The following is a 27,278-nucleotide window of genomic DNA, read 5'->3' as shown; positions in this document are numbered from 1 at the left end:
TGCCCAGAGAAACTAGTTTCTCAGTCGAGTACTTGAACTCTGACACTCTTTTAGACATGTACTTGCACGATTCCTTGAGTAAATGTGAGTTTGCGTACTTCTGCTACTGCACCTCACCTGCAGGGTGTTAGCTTAGCATTTAGAAATAAATGATTACCTGTAGTAGCAAACTACAGCTCGGGACTCTTTCCTGATTTGGAAATAAAGAGACCCACAAAACCAGGCGTCACAACACTCTACCTGCCTGTTTTTGTTGTTTTTTTTTTTAACTGCTAGTTGTGAGTGTGCAGCGTGTTTGGCACACGGACGCCGCGGTGCAGGGTTCAGTGCTGCAGGTCGTCCGGTAGGGTGCCCGCCGAGCTCCACGCATGCTGTTGATGTCAGGGGCAGAGGAGGGGAACGTGAGGAATGGCTGCAAACGGACGGTGATCTTCTGCAAGGAAGCAGAGCGGCACGCAGCAAATGATCGTCCGGCGTGTCGAGCTGCACATTCCCCCCCTCCACCCACCACCACCAGCACCAGCGGATCAGCCTCGTAGCGACGCGTTAACCCGAACCCTTCGCTGTGCGTGTGTTATTTAATGGGACAACGAACACGCAAAAGAAAAAACGCAAGGTAGGCTCCGGCTCCCGCTCCCGTCGCCAGCGCTGCTACTTTTATTTTCATGGACTAATACGACACGCAGCGGTGGGAGGGGGGGGGGGGGTCTGAGAAATGTTTCCCAGCGAAGGTAAATCGCTCTCCTTCGAAGATAGCGCGGTGTTGTTGACGCTAGCTAAACGTTAGCGGGCTTTTGAATGGATGAAGCGTTTGGAGGCGACGTTTTGTTTTGAAACGCTTCATCTCTTCGACCGACGCGACCACATGAGAAGTCGACGTCCGGAATAGACTGAACCGCACACAAAGCCCCCCCACCTCCTCCTCCACCTCCTGCTGCTGCTGTTCTTTGTCGCTTTCACCTGAACCGACGAGGACACACACAAAATAAAAATGCGTGTGGACTTGTTTTGGATGTGTTTGGGGTGTTTGCTCCGTCCTGGTGCCGCCGGTCAAGGGCAGTCGACGGCCGTTTGTTCGCCCTCATGCGGCTGCGATGAAGATGGGGGTGCAGACTGCTCCGGGAGAGGGCTGACCACCGTCCCGGCCGGGCTCAGTACTTTCACCTACTACCTGTAAGTACCGAGAAACATCCACACTTCAACACCAACCGAGAAACTCGGCAGTAAACGCACACTTAGCCGTGAGGGCCTGTGGCTGTATGGGATGTGGGGTTGTTGCAAGTGAATGATGGACAGTCAACATCCGCAAACTTTCCACTAATGACCGTCCAGAGGACAAGCTGCGATGTAGACGCTCGTAAAAGTCAAGCTTGTGGTTGTTGTTCACTTTATTTAATGGGTCACAGCTCTCAGGGTCTTCAGCTAAACACACATCAGCTCACAGCTTCTACCTGTGTCCCAGTGATCATACATCATCATCATCATCATCATCATCATCATCATCATGATCCAGGACTGCAGTTAATGATCATTTTCATTATTCAGTCTCAGCTTTCTGCACATTGTCAGAAAAAGGATGTAGACCGGCCATTATAATAACTCAGAGCTGAAGGTGTCATTATCAGATGTCTCGTTTTGTTCAACCAACAGGTCAAAATGCAAACGAGATGCAAAAGGAGGTTTATTATCATGTATGAGTGAAAAAGGACTCAATTCTCTCTTTAAAACCAGAAAATGTGTGTATGTACGTGTATTGATTGATTGATTAATGAGGCAATTTGTTAAAAATGTGAAGTACGTTTTCAAGAAACATGCTGTCTGGATATTGAGTTTTAGTTTTACTGCTTTGATAAATAAGCAATTTAAATGTGTCATTTTTCAGGCACTGTTAACTACTTTTTGATTTGTAGACTCACTGAATTATTACTGAGAAAATAATCGGCAGATTAATAAATAGTTTCTGCAGTTAGTTTGTATAAAAGTGCAAAAATGCTTATTACCTTGACTCCAGAGGCAAGGTTTTGTACAAATGTAATGTTTTCTTCAACCAGCAGTACAAAATCTAAATAATATTTAATTTACAAATGTATAAAAGAAAAAGAGCTAACAAAAACTCAGTGAACATTAAATCTTTGTGCTTGATTCGTGATTTTATGATGAATCAGAATTTCTGTTATGATTTCATTATTATTTTTTTTTACCTGCAGGTTATTTCTTCAAATATATTTATGTGATCTCAAAGATATCTACTTTGTGCTGAGAGTGATAAGATGTTTGTCTGTGGCCAAACCAGTGTTTATATCCAATATCTGCACAGTTTGAGTCTCTGTGCTCTGTGTTCCTTCTTCACTGGAGTTACGTCAGGTTTGCAGTCTGTGGAAATATTGGGTTTAAACATTGGTTTGGTCCCTGACAAACATTTTATTTCTCCAGGCAGGCAGACACAGTTTTAAGTTACACACAAGTACCTTTTGAAGATGCAACCTGCTGCTGGATAACAGCTAAAAGCATAATATTGTGAATTTTGGCCTGACGTTTGAGGACAGAATGCTGTGTGACCAAATGATGGAGTAATGCAGGGTGTGCTGAGGTCACAAATGGGCTAGATTTGGGCGAGTAATGCTGCATGAACTGTAGTCAGCAGTGCCATATTCCCAGAGCTGTAGGTTTAGTCCAAAATACTATAATTAGGAGTCGAGTTTCTGCCATTATTACATTCTGACCATAAAGTCAGACTAAGAGTGTAGCTGCTGCTATGTGTCTTATAAAAAGTAGAGCAGATAGGCAGAGGTAGGTTAGAGCTTCATGGACTGGTGTATGATACAGTTGATGATTGCCCCATGAAGAAACTTCTCAGTTTGCTTCACTGCCTCTGGGTTAATCATAAACTACAACAACCACATGTGGAACAACACTGAAATCAGCAGTTTATTGTGGCTTTTTGTAATTACTGTGCTCCTTCAAAAACAAATAGAAGAAATGATGACTGAGAGTTTTACACAGACGCTCACTTTTATTATTTAGAACGTGTTATATGGTACAGAAACAGTATTTTACTGTATAATTGTTAGTGGCCGAAACCTGGGTGCTGTTTTTATCATCTTTTAAGAAAGTCTCGCTACACTAGAGCCAATACTGTGCCACTTGAAATCGCCATTGTTAAGAGTGTTAGGTAAAATAAACAGAGGGAGTGGATTCCTATACCAGACTGTCAAGACATGTCACACTAGGCCTACTGCTTACAGCTGAAACTCTGCATACTTTTTCCTCTGGGGAAAAAAAAATACTTCAATTTATTATGGGAAGTCTGACATCTCAACATGAAACAATGTTTTCATAAAATGATATCATACCCCATACTGCCACTCTGCTGGCGTACTTTGTGCCAAAATGGAAAACAATATGTTGTTTTGCAGGATTGTGCTATCTTTCAAACTATAAAAAGTATGAGAAAAGTATGTGAAAGGTTTTTTTTTTTTTTGTCTCAGTCTGTCCTACTCTCATTTGTGCTCCTGGTCTCTTGAACTTTAGTTGTCCTCTCCCTCTCCCTTCGTCTTTTGTATGTGAAGCACTGGGGTTAGGGATCATGATGGATTAGTGAGACATATTGCAGCTGCAAGGACTCCTCTCAGGGCTAATGCACTAACAATGGCCTGCTGATGTGTAAAGGAAAAAGCTCATGAGTGTTTTACAATTGCAATATTTAAACGTAGCACATATAAATTGATTTGCAGCTAAACTGTTTTTAGAGTCATTATGATGGTGTAGAAACTCCAGTAGAAAATCCAGTCTAGTCAGTGCCAAACAAAAGAATGACAATTTAAAGATACAAACACACATGCACTTTTAATGGCAGAAACAGAACGAAAAGAAAGTAAGGTAATGGAAGACCACACATTTTACAATAAATCATATGACAGTGTTGGAGTGGACTCTTACCTACGGCCACAGGGAGCTGAGTTTTGGTTTTTGTAATGGAAACAGTCCTGTCACAGAAAAGCAGATGAGAGAAAAGTGGAGGCCCCTCAGTAAGTAACAAAGCAAACACTCCTTAAGGTATGTAGTCTTTGCATAGGTTTCATTTTTGGCACAGAGTCTGCATGAACTTGTGCATTTTAAGGGAGCAACAGGGGGTTATTACATCCTACATCTTACTTATGTTGGGTTCTTTCATAACTTGAACAAGGTTGAGACTTGGCGCTAGGGGTCTTGCTCTCTGCTGGTGAAGCTTGCCTGCTTCACCATTGGTGCCCTCAATCCATTTTAGCTGAATGATACTTTTGTTCTTGGTCATCAGAGGTGAAAGGAGCAAGTCAGTGGTTCCCGCTCTCAGACAGGATGACTTGTGGGTGGGAGAGTATTTATGCTCCCCCTCTCTGAGGCTCCAACCCTGTCCTCCACTTATACACCTATTCCCATCCCCCCCCGTCACATAGTTTCTATGAGGCGTTCAAAGGACGATGCTCAGAAATTAATTAAAATCTCAAATATTGTCATATGAGCACATCTGGGATTTATGGCTACAATAAAGGACTAGGACTGTGACAAATCTAAGTTATCATAGCCCTGGACTATGGTATTTGAAAGGTCTGCTAACTTTGCTCCTCACCAGTCGTCTATAAAATAACTGCTGAAACTCCTAATGTAAACACTTGTTTTGCATAATATTAACTATCTGCATCACTTTCACTCACACACACATACACTCACTGACCACTTTATTAGGTACACCTGTTCAATCTAATGCAGAAGCTCCCAGCTGCCATGAATTCTCTTTTTACAGGTGTTTTTTAATAAAGTGGCCTGTGAGTGTATCTGACCATGCTGGATGCATATGGATATAATTGTGTGTAGTTGTGCTTGCATTGTTGCTGTATTATTTTGTGTTACCTTGAATGGTCTTGGGTTGCGCCTCAGCATTAGTTTAATTGTACGTTACACGTATTATCTTGAACACCCTTGATTGTATGTTTTGAGGAAATTATGATGCATTGCACCGTTGGCCTAGTGGGAGTGATATGTTATTTGGGAGGTAGTTGCCTTGTGTGGAGAGTAGAAGCAAGAGTAGAGAAAGCTGCTGTAAACGGTGGTGCTATTAGTTAAAATAGTGCCCGTTTGTGTCAGATCAGCAATGCAAAGTCATAGCTCAAGTGGAGATGTTCTTGAGAGTGTAGAAAGACTCAACTCTACTTTGTGTTTGCTCATCATTTAATATTTAAAACACCAGAACATAATGAAACATATCTATTCCAGTTTCCTAGAATGTAGTGGCAACTTCAAATGTGTTGTTTGCTCTGGAATAGGAAAAAAAGGGTTCACAAACAGATTTTTCACAATTCATTTTGTTTTGGATTTAATTTTAAATTTATAACAAAAATGAACAGTAAAAATTAAGTACATTTACTAAAAAGTATTCAGAAAATTTGTTTTTGTCAGAGAGGAGACCAAAAATCAGTCAGATATTTACATAAGAAACTGCAGAGAACGATGAACATGGCACCAGCACTCCATCAATTAGGTTTTTATGGTACAGTGGCTTGAGGGAAGCTCTTTGAACAACCAGCAGTGGACAGTAACTGGACAACCACAATATTCACTCACTTTTCCTTTTTGATATAAACTCAGTTGGCTGCCACCTCTATGACTGGACAGTCACGACTCCATGTTGAATGTAGAGTTGAATGCAAGTAATACGTCAGAAGCAGTAAAAAATATGGTCTGTTAGCAAACATGACATCCAAATTCACAAAGGCATAGCATTATGAAAGTCTCAGTTGAGGGGGAATGAAAATAAGGTTTTAGTTCACTGAGAGCAGACTTTAGAGCTGCTTCTCACATCTGACCAAATGAAAACACTGGATTCATCTGACTTACCAAGTGGGCAACGGACCTCGCTGTCTTTATAATGTATCAATTACTAACATATGAGGCAGATATGAACTTTTTTGACATGTTGACAGCATTTTTATCCATACAGCTAGCTGGTCAATATTGTAACCACCATCGGTGTGCATGGTTTAATAAACTGCAGGTAACCAGAGCAGCAGATTAACTTTGGTGAAACCAAACAAGCCATAACTGACTATGCACATGTAATTGCATGTGTTATAAGTTAGAACTTTAAATAAAGTTTCTTGTAAGTGATTTTATTACATTGTAAAATAAACATTGTTTTGCAGTATTCTCAGTAATTGTAACACAAGATCACACAAGTTTATTATTATTACTGAATACAGGCTTAAAGTGTGTAGTTACTGTAATGACGTGCTGTGTCTTTATAATAGCTTTACACCACTGTATTCATGTAAATTAAAGGCGTTTAGCATGACAGGAATGTTTTATTCCTTTCTGAACACTGTACAGTGATACAGGTTAGTCAATAGAAACATTGATGGCAGAATGTACTATATGTTTCACCTTCCTTTGTGGAGAAGAGTCTAGAGGCATACAACACAGAAACGAAAAATTATTGTTGCTCAGGGTTTAGATGCAGTGATTTCTAAATTGTGTGGAATGTTGTTAGATAGATGAAAACAAACGGTATGTCTGGTTGGGCATTACACTTTGCACATTGCTGCAGTGTTGGATTTGACTTTTGTGAAACTGCAGGATCCATGTTCAAAATGTGCCTTTTTTCAGGACTGCATTTGTTTTGGCGTCTCTACCAGTCTTGCTGTGCAAGCTGTGAAGCTCTGATTGTTGCCCTTTCTCGTGAAGTTTTTGGTATCTTGGCTTATGATCCAAAAATCCTTTTCTGGGTTTTGTTTTGGTCTTGATTCTCGGTAACTTATTAGAAATAGTTTTAAACAGTTTCCCATTACCTAGGTTTTAGCATGTGGTTAAGGTGCTGCAATTACACCCAGTAGTTAATGTTAACAAAAGTATAATATATTTAATTGCTCTTAGCAACAGATTTCAGATACCTTTAGATACAGATACCTTAATATAGTATAATCTGTGCTTCTTATTCACTCTGACATAAAGCTGTGCCAAATTGTCCATGATATCTTGTGATAATTCCTCCACCTGATAAGAATTTGACATTTCCTTTGACATAATAATGACTAACTATAATAATAGTTTACTTTACTTACTACTCAATGTGCATCTAAAAACAACATTGTTATTCAGCACTATACAAAACCTTTTAAGTCTTGTATTTTATTGAGTTGTTTTGACTTTTAGAACATGTTCGTTCTTCTCCTCTGAGAAACAAAAAATATAGTTGCTAACTATGTTTGTTATTTTTGAGATTTTCTGCTTCCTTTCTGCTAAAATGAAGCCAAATGGCACATGGGATAGAAATTTACGGATGCTTGTTTGTAGAAGCATTTAGGCTTGTCACCATTTATCACAGCTGCATGTTGGTGTCCTTCAATCTGTCTTAGCTAGGACAGGCCAGGACCTGGATGAGTAAAGCAGCCAAACTCAGAGGGAGGGAGGAAGTGTAATAGAGTCATGCAGGCCCCCTGTACTCCCCAGCTCTGCATGTGGTTCAGACCAGTCAACAGTCTGCGGAAGATTTAGTCGAACGGTTTAAAATGTGGTTAGGGATGTATCCATCTGACCACCAGTGGTAGTAGATCTGCAGCAGCGGTTGTAGAACACAACCCAGAACTTGTCTGGGTAGGATAAACCCAGAAGCAGTGGGTGGATGTTGATGGAAGTGTTGCTTCCATATGGTAATTGGATAACCAGGTAAGCAGAGATTAGACATTGGTAACAGGGAGGATGAGGGTTTTATGAGGGTCCCTTTAAAGTGTGTGTGTGTGTATGTGTGTGTGTGTGTGTATAGTTGGGACTGCAGAGGAAGGGCAATATGATCCTTGTAGGATTCAGGGGCCCACACACAAGGTCTTACAGAGATCTGGCAGTGAAATTCAAAATGACCAGTGGGAGAGTGAAAGGGAAGGGAGAGGAGAAGTACTAGTGTTGCTTCACTAGTGAACCCCAGATGTTTTTTCAGTTTTGATATGTGCCATCTCTTTATAAGTGGTGTCTATGGACCTTTTCCTTGCAGCAAGTTAGTGGATTTTCAATCAAGATTAAATTTTTGCTCTGAATTTAAACGCAGTGTCTTTTCAGTAGATCTACGTCAGTCTTCGGTCCCCTCTTCTTATTGTGCCCCTTTTTTTATAGTGCAGTATAGTTCTGCACTGCTTTAGTAAAGTTCAGACATGTTCAGTTGTAAGCTTGAAGACATAAGTGTGTTTACTGTATATTTTTAATTATCATTATTAAGATGTAAACACATGCACACACAAGCATAAGCAAAAGCAAATGAAGTCCTGTGTGCATATTTTTCATGCTGCTACATGCCTATCTTTATTTGAAGTTGGTTTGGAAAATGAAGATCCCTGGGGCTAAAGAGAAGTGCCTTTTCAAGGCTTTTTGTTGAGGTTATACACATGCAGGCACAGTCAAAAGACACAACACTGTTAGGAATAGGTGACACAACTACTCAATTGTTCAAGCACATAGTCCACAATTACTCTCAAAATCATGTTATTGCCTTAGTATGTTTTCTATAGCTATGTTATCGCGTCATATATTGCTGAGTATTTCATTGTGAGAATTGAGTCATTAGTCAGAAAATCTTATGTAAATAAAATGAGTGCAAGTCTTTGAAAATACAGGGATTAAATAGTTACTTTGTTATTAATGCAAAGCAATACAAATATATTCTAAATCAATATATAAGTCATAGACAGGGAACATGGTTAAATAACAACACAACAAGTGTACAAAAGTGGTCTGTTGGAAACAAGTTGCATGTGACCAAACTGAGTTTAACAAACTTTGTTACAGGTATGATGAACTCGGAGATTTCACTGTTCCTAAGATTTTTTTGTTTTGTTTTGTTTTGTTTTCATAGTGACCTGAGCATGAACAACATCACCGAGCTTCCAGCATATGTATTCAAGAGTTTCCCCTATCTGGAAGAATTGTAAGTACATGCCTCCTGTTTCTCTTGTTAATGATGTATTTGCTCTGTATAATGTTGACATGTGGGTTGGGTTTTTTATGATATGCACCTGGGTATTTGTACTGCAAAACACACAGTATCGGTACATAACTTGCCCTTTTCCGCAGTTGAAAAAGATAAGTGCAGCATTACGTGAGGTTACGAATCACTCACCATTCACGAATTTAACAGGAGCAGCTACAATAGGTGCAGTAATGCTCAATAAAAAAGAGGAGGTGCGACAATGTGTATTGAAGCTACATTCATGTGATGTCCTGTGTGGATTTTTGCTTTTAAAGGATTATCAGGGTGGCAACAGCACATCTATGCTCTGGGGCTTTGTTGAGTGGCGTACATCTAATCTTAGTGGGTGTTTGTTATTTTTTTACTCTTCAAATACTCCGCTGTCTGGCTCGGTGCTGCTGGGAGGTAAAGATAAAATCTGTCTACCTGATATCAGGTAACATGCGACCCTGAGAATGCAAAATGACCAATGAGTAAACAGCTGTTCCAGCTTCACTTGGCCTTTTTGTGCGTTTTTTTTTTGTCAGCTCTCGTGCATCTTTCAGCTGGCCGGGTCTTCACCCTCTACTTTTCCATACACCACTTCAATCTGCTTTGTCAAAAGGCAATTTACTTTTCATCACATTATGTGGAGGAATGCAAGGCAGGAAGGAAGGGGGACAAAACAATGGTTTCTGTGGCAACTAGAAAACCCACCAAGTCTTGTTGCGTCTTCTTTCTTTTCAGATCATTATAATAGATGAACTGTCGTTGGGGTGTCTGTTTATAAAGGTATAAACTGGTATTTTGATTGACAGTATAACACCTTAGTTCACATTGGTGTTTATTTAACCTTTTTCTGGGAACAAATCTGCTGGCTTGTCTCCTTGAGCTTCGGAGGATGACTTTTTCGCTCTAGGGCTGCAGTAGTGTCAGTGAACCAGAGCACGGGCCCTGAAGGAAAAGACGGAGAGAGTTAAAAGAGAAAGAGAGCGAGCCATCGTCATACAGGACAGGAGCTGAGACAAGGGAAGAATATTCCCTCCTTCATAGTCACGCAATCTCCTCCACTCTCTTTGTTTCTTGCCAAAGGCACAACAAAGCTCAGCAGACGTGATGACAGGTATTCTGTCTCCTTTGCAGTTTGTTTTGCAGTGTGTTATTCTTGAAAATAACCTGACTGTGACCGACTCTCTATATATCTAAAGTAAATTGAGGTAATGGCGTCTGAGTCAGTCTTCTACTGTCGACATGTTGCATTTTGTTGACAGAATCATGGAAAACATTTGTCACATATTTAATACAGTTTTAATAATATTATTTTAAATAATTTTTGTTATTGCAACAGGGTTTTTTCATTTCCTTTTTGTTGTTTCATTTGCACAACATGTCCCCCTTTTTTTTTTTCATGCTATTTTTAATCTACTTTAATCTGTGTGATTTTATTTTTTGTTCTGTACCTATCATCACATAGATTATTGATTGTGTTTTTAGTACCAGTGAGCTTGTAAAAAAATTTTTTAATAAATACAAGATGTTTCGTGAGTATTCCTCTAGAAATTAGAGGATATATATTATATTGCTACCAATAAAGTCCCAGGAGCAAATCTGAGAAAGAATCTCCATTGACTCTATATGAGAACAGTTTTTTTTTTGTTTTCCAAGAATGGCGACCATGGTGACTTTAAATGGTTCCAAAAACTGGTAACTAGTAGTGTTGGTGCTGTTTAACTGGGTGTTTTCAACACAACATTGTTTCCTACAATAACAAGTTAATAGCAAGGATTATGTTGCTTAATCACCCTTTTAGAACCATTTAAGGTTACATTAATTATGTAACTCCCTATCGTTTTTTGACCCCTCAGTGTCTCACCTCGTCTGTCTGTAAGGCTCTGCCATAGAGTGATGGAAAATTTCAGACATTTTGCTCTTTCAGTAGGGAATTTACAGCATTTTAATCTTTTAGGTAAAAGTAAAATAAAAAGTGAAGTGACAGAGCATAAGAGAGTTATAGATGCTATACCATGATTATTGAAAACTATAAAATGAGCACTGTCACTGCCAACATCAACATAGGAAATGAAGTCACAGCCTTATCATCACAACTACCTATTGCAGCAGTTGTGCAAAAAGGTGTGTATTGTACATGTAGGTGCATGTCGTGGGGGAGGGGTGCTTATTTCCGTTTCACCACTGTAGTTTCCCAACAGGCAGTTAAATTGCATTGCTATTACATATTTGGAAGCCTCAATCATGTTCGTAGTCGTTTACTGCTGCGCTGTTGAGCTCTTTGCGAATTCACTCTTCATAGAGATATACGCTTAGTGGTGTGGAGTACAGGTTTGAGGGATTGTTCTGTTGTCATTGAAGCCTTGCTAAAAGATGCAAAACAAGAAGATCTTTAACAGAACGTGAAGGATACCTGAATGATTTGAAAATGATTCAAAACATGTTTGCATGCGGTGCTTAGTGGCTTGTGACATGCACTGCATGTTCCTGGGTTGTGTGAGTTCTCATGCAGTTAAATTGGGTTTATTTATCCATGTTGGCCACTGTCTGACCAAATCTACAAGAATGAATCAACAGCTGTAGACCAGATGCTTGTCATTTTGAGTTTGTAGGTGTCCAGATGTGTGTGACAACTGTGGCAATGACTCCAACTACAGATTACAGTCTTGGAATTAAAATCAAATTTCAAAAAGCTGAATCCTCTTGATAAGTTGTGGCTCAGTAGAGACACCGTTGTTTAACTTTGGTTGATTTGGTGGTGGTGGTGGTTCAGCTTGAGAAGTGTACATCCTTTTTATGAACATAATGAGCATTCACATCCTAATAGGACAGTTATGGTCAACCACAACAAAGCACACAGTAAATGGGGCCTGTGATTGACTAAATGTTTCATTTATTGTGTGTTCAGAGGCATTCACACTATTCACATGCTCTCCTGTAAAGCACTTTTTAGATTGGAAGCACAGATAAGTGATTCGTTGCCTTTGTATACAGGTTTCTTTTAGAATGTTGGATTGAATTTGTACAAAATCGGCAAAAGAAAATGGGAATTAATGTGTGTTTACATCCATTACTCTGTGAATAGTACTAGTTGATTTATTGAAATAAGCAGCTGGTTAAGCTGCCTCTTGCTGTGCCATTAAACTTTTACGGAAGAAAACAACGACACAAAAAGATGATGCAAGTAAAATAACAACAGTCAAACCTAAAACTGTGAAAAAGAATAGAAAAAAATGTCCAAATAAGAAAAAGGATGACACAATGTACATTAAAAATGCACCTAAAAACAGGCAGATGAAGACTTGTGAAACCAGTGAAATTCATGTCAAATAAACAAAAGTCCGGTTTTGCGTCTTCATTAGTGTATGTGATCCTCTGAAACAGTTAGCCTTGATTTTCAAGCTTTCACCCAGCAACTCTTGCTGCAGGGAATTCAGCCTGGCCCGACTCACATTGCAGAGTGATAAATCTGTTGCTAATCTCTCAGGCCAGATAGTATACTTGAACTCTGTGTCCCAGTCAGTCTGTCCCATGCTTATTTACACCCTTATTTCCTATACACTTCCTGTTCACAACAGGAAAGGGAGGTGTCCACTTAGCCTCATGCAAGAACTGAAGCAGTTGCCTGAGGGTAAACGTTACAAAACTGTTAAAAGGACAAATATTATATTCCTACACTGCTGGTTACAGCCTCAGATAGGTGAGTTTTTATTTCACTTCCTCTAAATGGAGACTGAATAGTGATGTTTGGGAGGCTCAAGAGGGAAACTAAGGAGGGAGGTGTCCAGAAACAGTTCTAATCTCTTGTGGGTGACAGACGAAGTGACAACAGGCCATGGCACAGACACATGTCTTTGACACCCCAGGCCCCATGTTCAGCTTGAGAGCTGGAACCTGATCTACTGAGGTGTTGGACATTCTCAGTACTATGCAATGCTTTATTCGCAAATAAAAGTTGGTGTGTGCTTGTTACAGTGCGTTCTAAATGCAGAAAACACATTTTCCTGTTAAGTTAAAACATTTGAGAAATGTACTGAATACACTCTTTCTCCCACCCAGACGACTTGCGGGGAATGACCTGTCATTCATCCACCCTGAAGCCCTGTCTGGACTGCATCAGCTCAAAGTCCTGTAAGCATACACTCTTCCTGCCACCACTACTAGCATCAACGCGTACACATACACACGCACAGTTACGACTGAGACGGTGTGAAGTTTTCCACACACTGGGGGAGAGAGTAAATATTGCAGTTTGTGGTAACACTGTGGTGCTGTCAGTTACTGCCACCCTAAACATATTCATAAAATGTACATCCACGAGGAGTAGAGTAAATGCATTTTCCCATCTTTACTCCAACAGACCTGTGACTGTAAAAAAAAAAAAAAAAAACTCCCAACAGAGAGTTGCATACAAGCTCTGTGCAAAAATGAGTTTGCATAATTTATATTATATCAGCACACCCCAGACTTGGACACCCTGAGCAAAGCACAACACTCTGCTCTGTTGAATCTGCACTGAGTCAAAAGTTCAAAGTCCTGTTGATCTACAGGTGAAGTCTTGGAAACAAGACAAATAAACAAATGGAGACATTTTATGCTTACCAAGTGATTTATTCCCATTGTTGCTTGTAACTACATAAGTGAAAACAATTTGGACTATTTTTAGTACATGTCGTTCATTTTTGTACAAACACCATTCACATGATATTGTGTCTCTTTTTGCAAATACTGTAACTGCTGCAGCATGCACAGTTCTACAGGCTCCTAATAAACCAAAGACTCATTGACAAAAGTTTAAATAAAGTGATTATGGGACGGGTCTGTAACTCTTAGTGTTTAAAATGTATTCATTGGCTTGTGGCCTAAAGCTTCATTTCTATATTTAAACTCTTAAAATGGAGCAATCTGTCAAACTCTGAGGCCAGTATCCCTTACACTTAAGTACTGTACTTAAGTACAATTTTGAGGTACTTTAATGGATTATTTCCATTTTATGTCATTTTTCCAGAGGAAAATATTGTACTTCTACTTTGCTACATTAACTTTAGCATTTAATAATTTAATTACATATTGCATGAATAAGTTCTTATATAAAATTCATTAGATATTATTAAAATGCTTCTTTATGGATTAACTTGCTGTCTCTGAGCAGAATTTAGTGGTCATACTTTAATATTTTACTTGAATAAAATAATCAAAGGGTGCTCGTACTTGTAGTCAAGTATTTACTGGGAAAGTACTTGCACTTTTACTTGAATATTGAATTTTGGTACACCTCTGCCTTACCAAGGGAATTACAGTAACTAACGTGGATCAGTATAAACAGCAGCATGGAGTGGAGACCTGCAGGAAGCCCTAAGCTAACATAATTAACATTAAATGTATTTGTGGATAAACATTGTTTAAGATTCACAGTGGAGGGAGCGAGTTATGGTGAAATCATCATTTTGTTGTTTCTTTTTACCTTCAGGATGCTCCAGAATAATCAACTGAAGTCTGTGCCCAGTGCAGCCCTGAAGAACCTGCATTCTCTCCAGTCTCTGTAAGTCAGTTTATTTTGGCTTATGTCGCTTTCTGAAGCACTGATAATGATCAGAAGGTGGTAGAGGTGCGGCACAAAAGCAGTAATTAATGTTTTATTTCATAATAATAATAATAAAGCAACAGCGGCAACAGTATGGTAAATCATTACTCATCTAAGCTGCTAATCTATACAAAGATGGGAATGCAAAACTAATTTATGCAAAAGTGCACTAGAGATAAATGCGTTATTTGGGTTTTTTCCAGCTAGAGGTATGCATGGCTATATGATGATGACAATGCGATAGTGTGTATGGAAATGGTCCACTTTTTTTGTTAACCAGCAATCCTGGTCCTCAAGGCCCGCCTGGGTTTTCAGCCAATCAGAAGCTAACAGAAGCCGTTTCCAGTCAGCTTCTAAATGGCTGAAAACACCTGATCCAGGTAATTATCAGTGGGTGGTAAAGGGGCAGTTGGAAGACAAGCAGGACAGTGGGCTTTGAGGACTAGGGTTGGGGACCACTGGACTAAAGAACTGTTGAATGGCTTTCCTGGTGTTGACGGCCACACCAAGCCACTGACATTAGTAGAGTCAAATGACTTGATAACTGTTAACTGATGAATTGGTGATCTGTGATGGGCCATGTTAGCTTTAGCATTTAGTTCCAGTGCCCAAGTACAACCTCACAGCTGCTTGAATGGTTATTGACTCCTGGTCCTTCTGGTTTTAAAAATGTGAAGATAATATTGAAATAACTTGCATTTACGCCACATGCTGTGTTAGCCAAAGTTCACACTAGAAGCATCAAACTGCAGGTAAAAGCTTTACTCTTCTTCCACATGGAGAATACAGTTAAAAAATCTCATTATTTACTTCAGGCGTTGTTGATTTTAGGGTAGCTCCACTCATGTACACCACATACTTGACTCCTGCTGCAGTATTTTTTGTGCACTAAGCCCAGCAATAGCTCTGTGCAAATGTAGGTCAGTACTATTCAGCAGATCTGTAGCTAACTTTTTTTCTTTTTCTGTTTGATTGGTGGATTTTTCAAGCAGCCAGTGTATTTACTCAAAGCTGTCAGCCCTCTCACAATTTCTTGCTCCACTCACTCTCAGTCTTGGCGTTGTTTTTCTTTTTCTACTGAATGTCTGTTTCACTGACACCACAACATGTACGTAGCTTAATTTCTGCCACCTCCCTCCACCACTTTGCCTTTGAATTTGTCAGAGACTAATGGAGAAATGGCTCCAGCTGGAGTAATGTGCTGAAAATCCAGCTTTCAGCTATTATCACCCCTCCATATCCCTCCCCTTGTCCCTTGCTTCCCCTCTTCCTTTTTTCTGCCTCTCTTCTTTCTTTTTAACAGATGTCTTTTCTCTGTGAGAGTTTTAAGGTCTGTAGCTGGAGTAATATAGTTTGGCAGAGCCAGGACTTGGTTTGTATAAAGCCTTAGAGAGCTAAATGTCAATCAAGACTGTTTTTCTTCCAGCCCAGACACTTGAGGAATTTTGAGGGAGGGCGAGACACTCAGTAAAAGAGGATAGCAGGAGAAAACAGCATGGTGATAGTGAAAAGAACACTTCTGCATTCACAATACTGCTTGAATAATAAACATTTCTCTTTTTTACTGCAACTCTTTGGTTTCTAATTAGAATTTTGAATAATCATACTTGAGTGTTGCATTATTATTATTGTATAATAAGATATTATAGAATTTAAATTTTTTGCTGTAACCATTAAGATATCGTCAAGTTGATGTGTCACATTTGCCGTGGCAGCCAGATTAACATAAATGTCATCCTCCCTAGCGGTAAGTAGGTCTAAGATGTGTGTGATTTGATTCAGGAATGAAGGATTACAGCTATCTTAGTATTTCTCAGAAATGAGAATTGAGAGTTGGACTATTGCAGTTAATGCAGTAATGCTGACAATGTACTAGTCATGGTTAGAAACGGGGAGTGTAGCCACAGAGTAAAGCTTTTAATTTCTAACAGTCAGCCTTTTTTTAATTCTTGGCCCACAGTCACACGATGTTGGTAACAATATGTCTTGAGGAATTAACAGTTTAGCAGGATCTTGATGCTGAGCTGCTGCCTGCTGCACTGAGGTAAATGGTGTGAGCTTGGGCCAGTTGGATGGTTCTATTTGGAGATATTTAATATAACAACTTTATCTCACATCGGTTGAGAGCACATTAACTTGCCTACAAGATTGTGTTACACATAAATCATTGTAGTTAATAAACCTATGAATATTTTTTCCTTTTAGTATTGTTCTAAAAGCATTATGGGAAATATTAAATACAATTAAGATTCATATGAAAGTTTTTTTCTTTTTCTCTGTTTTGTAGTCGCCTGGATGCAAACCATATTACCACAGTTCCAGATGACAGTTTTGAAGGCCTCCAGCAGCTGCGCCACCTCTGGTTGGATGATAACAACCTGACGGAGGTCCCTATAGGTTCTCTGAGACACCAAGCGAACCTTCAGGCTCTGACATTGGCGCTCAACCGCATCTTGTACATACCAGACAATGCCTTTGCAAACCTCACCAGTCTAGTCGTGCTGTAAGTCACACAAATAAACGTAATAATTAAAAGGACATTTCTTCACAGTAATGTTTATTAGACATTTGACATTATTTTACAGTATTTCTGTCCAGTCAGGTGTTTGTCACAGTGTGCACAGTTCATAAAAAGACCAGATGCTCCAAACTGGTCAGTTTGTCATTTTGGATAAAAGTATCTGCCGAATGACTGAATGTAACTGGTCAGTGCATTCAGCTGGATGCAATATCATACTGATGACAATTTGTCAATATAAACCTGAATCAACTAGATAAGTCATGTCTTGAAACCCTCACTCCATAGATTGATTTAGAGGTTGTTTAGTTATCATGCCATTTCATCAGTCTATAGCTGCTATAGCATTTGAGTAATACACCATTTCAGAGTAGTTAAGGGAACTTCCCCAGGACAGCCAGGAGAACTTTGCATGCAGTAGATATGTACACTAAATAACTGAGCAGGAACAACCTGCCTGTGTGCTTTTTAAACATTAATTAACCAGGCACACTGACTGAGAACATTCTTGTGTTTACTAAAATGACCTGAGGGAGTAGCTGAATGACTGAAAGTCACTCGGTGTTCTGTTGATCAGGATATTTCTCAAGCTGAAAGCCAACACATGCCAGTTCTCTGCAGTGTGACTGTGGCAGTAATAATTCGATGTCTCTTTAGTTTCTGAGTCATGGCGTGTAGAGAGTTGATGAGCATTTTTCTGAGTCGGGGTTAAAGACTTTGGGAATATTTTTTCTTATTAACTATCTTTGCATAGTAAAAAAAAGTGGCAAATCTACGTTTATATTTAGAGTTAACTAGTTTTCTGCTTTAATTTGTAATGAATGTGATCTGAACTTCAGTATGGTTGCTGAGCCTCTTGCTGGTGGCGTTAAATTATGATGCTCTCTGCACGATATTTCACTGTCATGATGTTTTCCTGTTTGTAAACTGTGCTATTTTACTCTATAAATAATGCCCCCTACTTATGGTTCTTCCCAAACCATTGTTGGCTTCCACTAGATAAATCAGTAATATTAACTACAATGATTCCTTTTAGCTTTTAGCTATACTTGCATTGAGCATTCTGTCTCCACTTATAAACATTTTCTCTCGGTAGACTGGTGAATATCTAACCTTTTTGAGGTTACTTTTTAACCCCTTGCAGTTCTGTGCAAATCCAATGACTGAAATTCATTTTTATACTGCATGGTTTACATAAGTAGATGTTTTTGTTGTTGTTTTGTGAATAGCAAACTCAAAATGTGTTTGGTGTATTTGGAAGTGAGAGTATCTCTGATCCAAATGTCCAATCAATGATTGGACTCCAACCTTTGTAACTTCTGACTCCAATTAACACCTGTTAGTGTCATTAGCCTTGGGTTTGACATACTACTCCTCGCCTATTCTGCAAATGTTTGAGTGACATATTCAATGTGTTTAAGTGATTTGTGTTTTATTGGTTAAAATAGATTGTATCTACATTCATAAGTCACTTACTTTTTCTTGGCTCTGTACAACTAAATTGGCCATCATTTCTATTTACTCGACACATATTATGTCCATTACACATTAATACTGTATGTTGCCACAAATCAACACAAAGAGTATGTCTTTGTGTTTTCCTGTAGCTCTGAATGTATCATCTGAGTGACTGCAAATGAGAGATAAACATACTGTTGTATTTACTTCCACAACTTACACTTAATAAGTCAATGAAATGGTGGATGAAATCACAGGTAGCGTGTGTGGTATATTATGAATCTGAAGGATTGTTCCAAACTTGTATTTTTTCCTGCTGCTTTTATACATTTAAACACTCACACACACAGAAACACAGGCTGACTGGTATTGCTGCAGGGTTAGTATAAACATGACAGGATAAACAGGAAGAAAAGACCTTGCGTCTGTTAGACAAGAAAAGCCTTCTGCATATACACATACAGTACAGACACCTGTTTTCACAGATCACGAGGATTAAAACCCATGATGAGTGTCAAAGGTTATTTTATAGCTGTTCTCACAGATGTATGTAAAATTGCTTTTGCTTTTTCAGGCATCTTCATAACAACAGAATTAAGCACATGGGAGACAACTGTTTTGCTGGACTCCTGAACCTGGAGACCCTGTAAGTGCACAGCCCCACAGTAGTTGATGCATTTGTGACTGTATAATGGGCTTGAATGTGTCTGTGCTCGTGTTTGTGTGTTCTAACTGCTCCCCCACCCACCTCTGCTCCAGCCCTCCAGACATCATTGTGTCCACTTCCTCCTTTAATTGCTCTAGGATAAATAGAGCAAAGTACCTGATGCTTATCAAATCTGCCCTCCCACTGTACACTTCCTCCTGTCACACAGCCATAAAAAATCTCTGTGACAGACTTGCCTGATTGCAAACAGCTACTGTACAACATACATACCTTTACAGGTGACTGCAGATGTCCTGATACCACGGTTGTCCTAAGTCCCAGACTCAAACATTAGCATTAACTCACCCTGTATAGTAAGTAGTTAGAACTGCTGTGATGGGAAGACGCTCTATGTTGAACACATTAAGATCAGATGCATTTTTACATTAACAACAGCATTTCAGAGACAGTGCATCGTGTTGTTTAATTGGAAAGCTGGTTTGCTGTTTATCTGCTCATCTTGCATCACATTATGCTGAAATCATGGCCACTGTTTAGTTGATGGACAGAAAATAAATATTTAAATAATGCTTCTTTGTTTCATATTGGTTTAGATTTATTATCTTTTGGTATAGGTTAGTGAAGCATTGTCCTTACTAGTTGTGACATTGTATGTACAAAGCAACCATCAATTAAAACCAAGTAAAGATCAACACATCAGTTGTTAGTCAATAACTCCATCTTTAGCTGCAATGGGATGTTTTTCACAGTGAGGTCTGACTTCAATAAATTAGTGTGTTGGGGATCGGTTATAACGTCTTTATTTATTAGGACTATTTAAATTGACTTATATTAATCTTAGTCTGGTCTTTATAGGTTATAGCAGAATTTATCTTTCACCCTTTTAGAAAGTCATATTGTGTCATGTCATTGATTGAAACAATGCTAGTAGACCTAGTTTGTAGTAATCAGTGTGTAGACATGTCGGATGTACCATTAATTAGTGTGCAAATGAAAGAAAACGGCACTAACTTCCTGTATCTCCCACTGTCTCATTCTAGAGATCTTAACTTCAACAACCTGATGACTTTTCCCAGAGCAATCGAGGCCCTGCCCAAACTGAAGGAGCTGTGAGTATAACCTGCTTTTTCTGGATGAACGAAATGTTTTTTGTTTGTTTTTTTTTCTTGTTTTGTTTTGTTTTTATGTGATTGAAATAAGACAAATATCTAACAAAATAGCTATAAATTTATAACACTGCCTTAAAAAAAGTGGCTTCTTAGAACTGAAGTCGTTTGGATGATGATGTGAGCATTGACAATAAAATTGAATTTGTGAAGACATTTTGATGACATCGAACTATTTGAGCGACCTGAGTAATCACCGAGCACGACTGGTATTTATTAGCTGTAGCATATTTGTGACCTGTGCCTCCTCCTCCTAAAGATGTTTTTGAGACAATTCCTCTGACTTTCTTTAAAGTATCTCTCTTACATTAATTTACATATATGTTGGGTTTCATAATAAACAAAGTGTCTTTACACTGTTTCTTTCACCTTCTTCTTCTAGCGGGTTTCACAGCAACGATATTACTTCAATACCTGAAGGGGCTTTCCATAACAACCCTCTGCTGCGAACCATGTAAGATCAAACTCCTCTCATTCACTGACACTATAAAGAAATACGCACAATACATCGATAACAAAAAAAAAAGCCCAATGTACAGTAAGCCTTCTATAAAGTACACATGCAGTATTGGGTAATATGAGTGACATGAGGATATTAGTGTCAGGCTTCAACAGATGAATGTCCAGAAGATGGTGCCATTCATGCACAGTAAATGGTTTTGGTTTGAACTCTCCCCTTGTGCTGCTGTTGCCCTCCCAGACATCTTTACGACAACCCTCTGTCCTTTGTGGGAGTTTCAGCTTTCCAGAATCTGTCAGACCTGCACTCCCTGTAAGTCATTCAGTCAGTTGACACTAAAACATTTAAAAATATATTAAAGTGTGTTTTAAATGCACACAAACTCTTGCCTTGATCTCATGGCAGTGATTGTACTGATCTGTCACCGTGTGTGTTTCAGGATGTTACGTGGGGCCAGTATGATGCAGGACTTTCCAATCCTCACATGGACTAATAACCTCGAGAGTCTGTGAGTGCACATGCACACAGCATCTGTTCCTGCCTGTGCTTTTGGGTGTTTCACAAGTGACTGATTGAATTTTTAATTTCCAGGACTCTGTCAGGAACCAAGATATCATCCATCCCTGCTGCGTTGTGTGAGGATCTCAAGTTGCTTCGGACACTGTAAGAAACTTTTCTTTTTTCCTCTGGTCGTTAATTAAGATTTAAGATGAGTTTTTACAGGGAACTTGTTCATAGACCAATTATACCTTACAGGTTGGAACATGCCTTTTCAAACTTCTGTCTACATTCTTTGTTTTAAAATAATCCCAGTTACCTAATGTTTGTCTTCCTCCATCAGAGACCTGTCCTACAATGAGATCAACGACCTACCATCCCTACAGGGCTGCGTCCGACTGCAGGAGATGTGAGTGTCGAACATGTAGAAGTCAGTTCACAGATTCAGAAAGTAATGGTAAAGATTAAAATAATATCATCCAACAACATATGTTACATTCTTCTTTCCACTTTACAGAAGCTTTCAGCACAACCATGTTCAACAAATCAGAAGGGACACTTTTCAAGGTCTCTCAGCTCTCCGTCTACTGTAAGTCTCTTCTGTCATACTCAGTATGTTAACCTCTCTATAATATTTTAATACATCAACAGTAGATTTTTAAACAAATGGCCTGGATTATGATTTTACAGAGACCTCAGTAGAAATGAGATCAGAGTTATCCACAGAGATTCTTTCCTTACCCTCACTGCACTCACCAACTTGTGAGTATTATTTTATCACCTGTCATCATAATGAGAACTCCATGAATACATGTTATTGTTGTTTATCTGTGTTGTATAATGTTATGTTTTCTGTTGTTTTTGTAGAGATCTAAGTATGAACTCACTGACTGTGATTCCGACAACTGGACTGGTCGCCCTCAGTCAGCTGAAACTCTCAGGGAACCCCCACATGAAAAATATGCTGCCTGCAGAAAACCTACCCAAACTCAGGTGGGAGACACCTTCTGTAGGCGACAGTTAAGTTCTGTCATCCAAAGAGTGAAAACCTTTAACAACTTTTCCATATATATTGAAATAAAAATGTATTTATTAACCATAGATCTAGATTTCAGACAAACATGACATTGCCCATTAACAGATAGTAAAGCCTTATTTATTTGTTTGTAACGGCTTTAGGCTGATGTGATGTTTCTGAAGACGTCTTCTCTGCTACTGCTGTATAATGTTGTTTAATCATTTTATCCATTTTGTGGTTTCATCTCCTGCCCAAAAAAGGGGTAGTTGACATTTATGCCTTACTTGTGACTTATACAGTAATGTCACCCACACCACTTGTGGGCAGTGTTATCATATCAAAAACACACTTGTTGTAACACAAAGGCAAACTCGTTGTGCTGCTCAATCCAATCAAAGCAACTGAGTTATTGAACTGGAAACATAAGAAAACCCTGACCCGTGATACATAAATACAAATAAATACAATCAATTGGACTAGTCTTTGAGTGAACAGAAATTATCAGAAAATAATATCCCCTTTTCCTTTTCTTGTCTCTGCTGTGATTACATTCATGTGACAGGCTGACAGAGAAACAGAAGCAAACTCCACCTCTTCTTGTACGTTTAATGAGAAAGCCAGCTGAATCTGTTTTCTCCACAATTGTAGACGTGCTATGGAAACATCCAAATATTATTGTGGAAAAAAAAAAAGACTGAATGGCCAAATATTTTCAAGCACATTATTTATACTTTTTCCAATACGGCACTGAGATTTGAGGCCATCTGTATTATCAACACTGGCTCTCTGCAGGATGTTCACAGCCTTTCTAAATAAATGTTTGTTTGTAGGTCCATCTCTGTCCCTTACGCCTACCAGTGCTGCGCATTTGTTGGATGTGACTCAGTGATGAGTGCTTCTGATGAAAAGGATGTCAAGAAATCTACAGGTGAGAATGCTGCAGTAAGAACAGCTTGAAAAATGATGTGAAGTTGATGGAAATTTCTACCAACGTTTAGGAAAAAGTGCATTTCCTGGTTTTCTAAAAACAATGTCATCCACTAACATTTAACATGGTTTTAAAACATGAAGTTACAGAAGCTACTGAAGTTCTGGACCACTGTACCCTGTAGTAACATACAATTAATTGTATTAAAATTAACTATCACATGAATTATTGGTATTTTCCTAGCAAAAAGTCAAACAGAATCCGTCATCTTGCTGCAATTCGTCTGCCTACTGTTTTAGCAAGGTTTGAGTTTTGGTTTTGTTTATATCATTTTGTATTTTAGGTGTGGAGGATGTGGAAAGAATCTCTATGATTATGCATTGCTCTCCTTCACCAGGTAAGCATCAAACCATGTTTTTCTTCTTTTACTATGTTCATATGCACAAAATCTGAAAGTAAATTAAAAGTTTGAACAACCACATTGTTTCTGTCTTCAGGAGCCTTCAAGCCTTGTGAGCACCTCCTGGGCAACTGGATGATTCGGCTGACAGTCTGGTTCATCTGCCTTGTGTCGCTGGTTTTTAACAGCCTGGTGTTGGTGGTCACCTTCTCCTCGACACATCACCGAGCTGCAGGGCGCTCCCACTCTCTGACTTCGTCTCTTTCTCCAGCCAGGCTGTTGATGGGGTTGCTGGCCCTGGCCAATCTGCTCACAGGCCTGTATGTTGGTGTGCTGACAGTGCTCGATGTTGCTACCTGGGGTTCCTTTGCTGAGTTCGGTGTGTGGTGGGAAATGGGGCCTGGCTGCCAGATCACAGGAGCCCTCGCTGTGTTTTCTTCAGAGTGGGCAGTCTTATTACTGTCCCTGGCAGCCGTGGAGCGCAGCATGGCTGTGCGGACAATTCTAGGGAAGGTAATGATGTCACCCAGGAGGAATGGTGGCAGCCGCCGTAGATGCTGGAGAGGAGATAAACGGTACAGCCTTGTTGCAGGACTACTGGGGGTGCTAGCTGCTGCTGGAGCCTGCCTGCCTCTCCTGACCTCCAGTGACCAGCCCTCCTCTCCTCTCTGCCTGCCCTTCGCTGATGGGGAGAGTCCGGCTCTCAGCATTACTGTGGTTCTGGTGCTTCTCAACACACTGGCATACCTGTTCACTGCAGCTGTGTACACCCAGCTGTACTGCCACCTGGGCAGGGTGGAGCTGGCAGACCCAGAGCAGACAGGTGCCCTGCGACACGTTGCCTGGCTCATCTTTACCAACTGCATCTTCTTCTGCCCTGTGGCGGCTTTCTCTTTCGCCCCTCTTTTGACTGGTTCTACAGCTGGTGGCCCAGAGATCGCCAAGTCTGTCACCCTCATTTTCTTCCCACTGCCTGCGTGTCTGAACCCAGTGCTGTATGTGTTCTTTAGCCCGATCTTCAGAGAGGACTGGCTCAGACTACGAATTCGCAGGGGTTTAACCAGGGAGGTAAAGGCTGGTGCAGAAAGTCACAGGGATGATGGTGGCGGAGGGTCGGATCTCTCAGACGGCAGCTCCTCAACCCACCTGGGCTTTGACTGTGGGGTGTACTCACAGCTTTGTGGAGAGACAGTTGTATGTGAACAGTGCGAGGCAGTGCTGCATGCCAGGACATGTACTTCCCCCTCGTCCTCCACACTCTGCAGACACTTGGTGAAGTCTCATAGCTGTCCCACCCTGCTGGCAGGAGCTGCGCTGTGCCAGCGTGCAGAGGGGTTTTGGGCAGACAGTGGCACACCCTCTGCTCAGTCTGAATACGCTGATGAGGGGGACTCATTTGTGTCAGACAGCTCAGACCAGGTTCAGGCCTGTGGCAGAGCCTGCTTCTGTCAGAGCAGAGGCCTTCCTCTTGTACACTACTCATACAACATACCTCGAGTCAAAGACTAAGGACCCTTCAGAGCTCCACTACGTCAGTGTGCACAGATCTTTCTGTCATGAATTTAGATGCCACAAAATATGTAAACATTTTTATATAAAACCACAAAATGTGCCAACTGCCCTGCTAAAAAGACTATTCAGCAAGCACTTATAATTGCAATTACTGTATAAACAGAGATGCAGCCAATCATTTAAAGGGAACTTGGTGTTTTTTGAACTCAGAGACCATTTCTAAGTGAGCTGAGCTGAGTGATCGGAGCACATCAACTTTCAAACAAAGGAACCTTCAAAGAAAACTCTTACCACCAGTGCCTGCCTCTTGCTTTTGAGTGGAAGTCATGATGTTGCAAAGTATGTGTTAAAGATGTGATGTCTGTGTTTTACGTGTACTTATAAGCTTTCAAATGTTTGTTATACATTGTGTCAATTCTTAAAGTTTCTGATTTTATACTTTGATTTAATTTTTACATAAATGTAGCAAACGCCGTAATAATCCTAGACTTTTATGTGTGAATGTAACTTTCAGGTGGTTTTCACCCATCAGAGGGGAATAATGTAACATCAGCAATACTTTCTGCCCTGTCTTCCTCTGTCATAGTCTATCAGTGTGAGAATGGTAAATACCAATCTTCAATAAACACTTGTTTGCTTTAAGTAACTAAGTCTAAGAATGTGATAAAAGTAGCAGATGTCACTGTTTTAGCAACAATTATTCCTGGCGGGTTTAAAAGATTGTTTGAGCAGCAGGATTGTCTGTGTGGAGATGACTTCAGGTGTGTGAAAGGTGGCCTATGAATAATGAATATACTATATTCACCAAAACTACAGCCTGGGCCTTATTTTCTGAGTTTTGCCATCATGCTTTTTGATTTGGATGAAATGTTTTTTAACGGCAGAATTATACATTTTGTTTCACAGACCCGACACACACACATATATTTCCTTTTCTGAAGGGCACCACTCAAACGAGACATGCTTTTTAGATTATTTTTGTCTGACAGAACAATGGAGTCGTGGCTCTGATTAATACACTAGTTGTTGTTAAAAACGTGCATATCAACCACAGGAATAATTCAGCAGTTGGAGTACTCCATCAGAAAGTCTGCCTTCACACTAGTTGAACCACGAGCTGAGTGTTATCTGTCATATTTTCCAGATTGATTTAAAAAAAAGAGTATTAAACATAATTTGGCTTGCTGCAAGTTAAACACATGAATACTGTCCAAGTTAAACATGTGAATGTAATCCCACTCTTCCACCTCTTCCAGCTTGATGTGAATGCAGCACCAGACTGGCAGCCAGCTGAGTCAACAAGAAAGCATATACGCAGTGCCAAAAAGTACAAAACTAACTATTATAATTAAAATGTTGGTGATCATTATTCAACCAAAGGCATTTAAAGACAAGTATCTGCAGTACAATGTGTTTATGTTTTTAAAGTATTTTTTCTTGTTTGTGGTTTGTGTACCTGTTGTACTCTACAGCAAAGTACCTGGCGAACTATGACCACAATAATTTGGCTTTCTGGCACAAACATATGAAAATAAGGCCTATGTTGAAATCAGGAGGAATTACCATTAAACTGAATAATTGCCTCTGTTGTCTTGGCAATCTGGTGATAAATACAATGCTGTGTTCATTTCGGTCTCTATTATCAAGTTTTATTGTATCGAGCATTATTTTAACGTAAACCACATATGTGTAGGTTTCTTTTCGGCCTGAGTGAGACTGTGTGACGAGGGATTGACTGATGTTTGTTGTGCTGGAGCATGACTCTACACATTAAGGCGGATACACCCTCTGAGCGTGTATCCACAAGTGTACGTCATGTGAGTGCTCAGGAATTTAGGCAATGTAGAGCAACGTTTTCTTCCCCCACCAAGACATTTTGTGTCCTTTTATAATGCGCCATTTAGGTGTAATGTTTTGGATTTCTTTTCTGTTTTCGCGTAGCCTGGACTGGGTGTGTGAATTGTTGCACCAACCAAAATGTCAGTTGATTGTTTAAGATGTCTGATGTCCCATGTACAAATCGTTTGGTAGTTTGTCTTATTGGTTTTTGTATTTGTATGTGAATTATTTGAAAAGACAAGTAATCAAGAAT

General features: G+C 39.7%; 1 protein-coding gene across 2 annotated transcripts; it reads left to right on the top strand.

The window, feature by feature from the left end:
- lgr4 (leucine-rich repeat containing G protein-coupled receptor 4) lies at positions 1-26,744 on the top strand. 2 transcript variants are annotated; one of them, XM_026378937.1, is made up of 18 exons: positions 1-616; positions 8,876-8,947; positions 13,037-13,108; positions 14,448-14,519; positions 16,849-17,064; positions 19,112-19,183; positions 20,245-20,313; positions 20,753-20,824; positions 21,071-21,142; positions 21,270-21,338; positions 21,422-21,493; positions 21,672-21,737; positions 21,846-21,917; positions 22,019-22,090; positions 22,196-22,321; positions 23,177-23,274; positions 23,618-23,671; positions 23,772-26,744. In XM_026378937.1, the coding sequence occupies exons 1-18, from the start codon at positions 582-584 to the stop codon at positions 25,181-25,183; spliced, it is 2,793 nt and encodes a 930-aa protein (XP_026234722.1). In that variant the 5' UTR covers positions 1-581; the 3' UTR covers positions 25,184-26,744. The 2 variants fall into 2 exon arrangements, with proteins under 2 accessions (XP_026234722.1, XP_026234721.1); XM_026378936.1 differs by having other exon boundaries at positions 1-1,173.
- The last annotated feature ends 534 nt before the right edge of the window (positions 26,745-27,278 follow it).

The sequence above is a fragment of the Anabas testudineus genome, chromosome 3, assembly GCF_900324465.2.
Source record: "Anabas testudineus chromosome 3, fAnaTes1.2, whole genome shotgun sequence".
NCBI lineage: Eukaryota > Metazoa > Chordata > Actinopteri > Anabantiformes > Anabantidae > Anabas > Anabas testudineus.
This window is presented reverse-complemented; position numbering and strand designations above follow the sequence as displayed.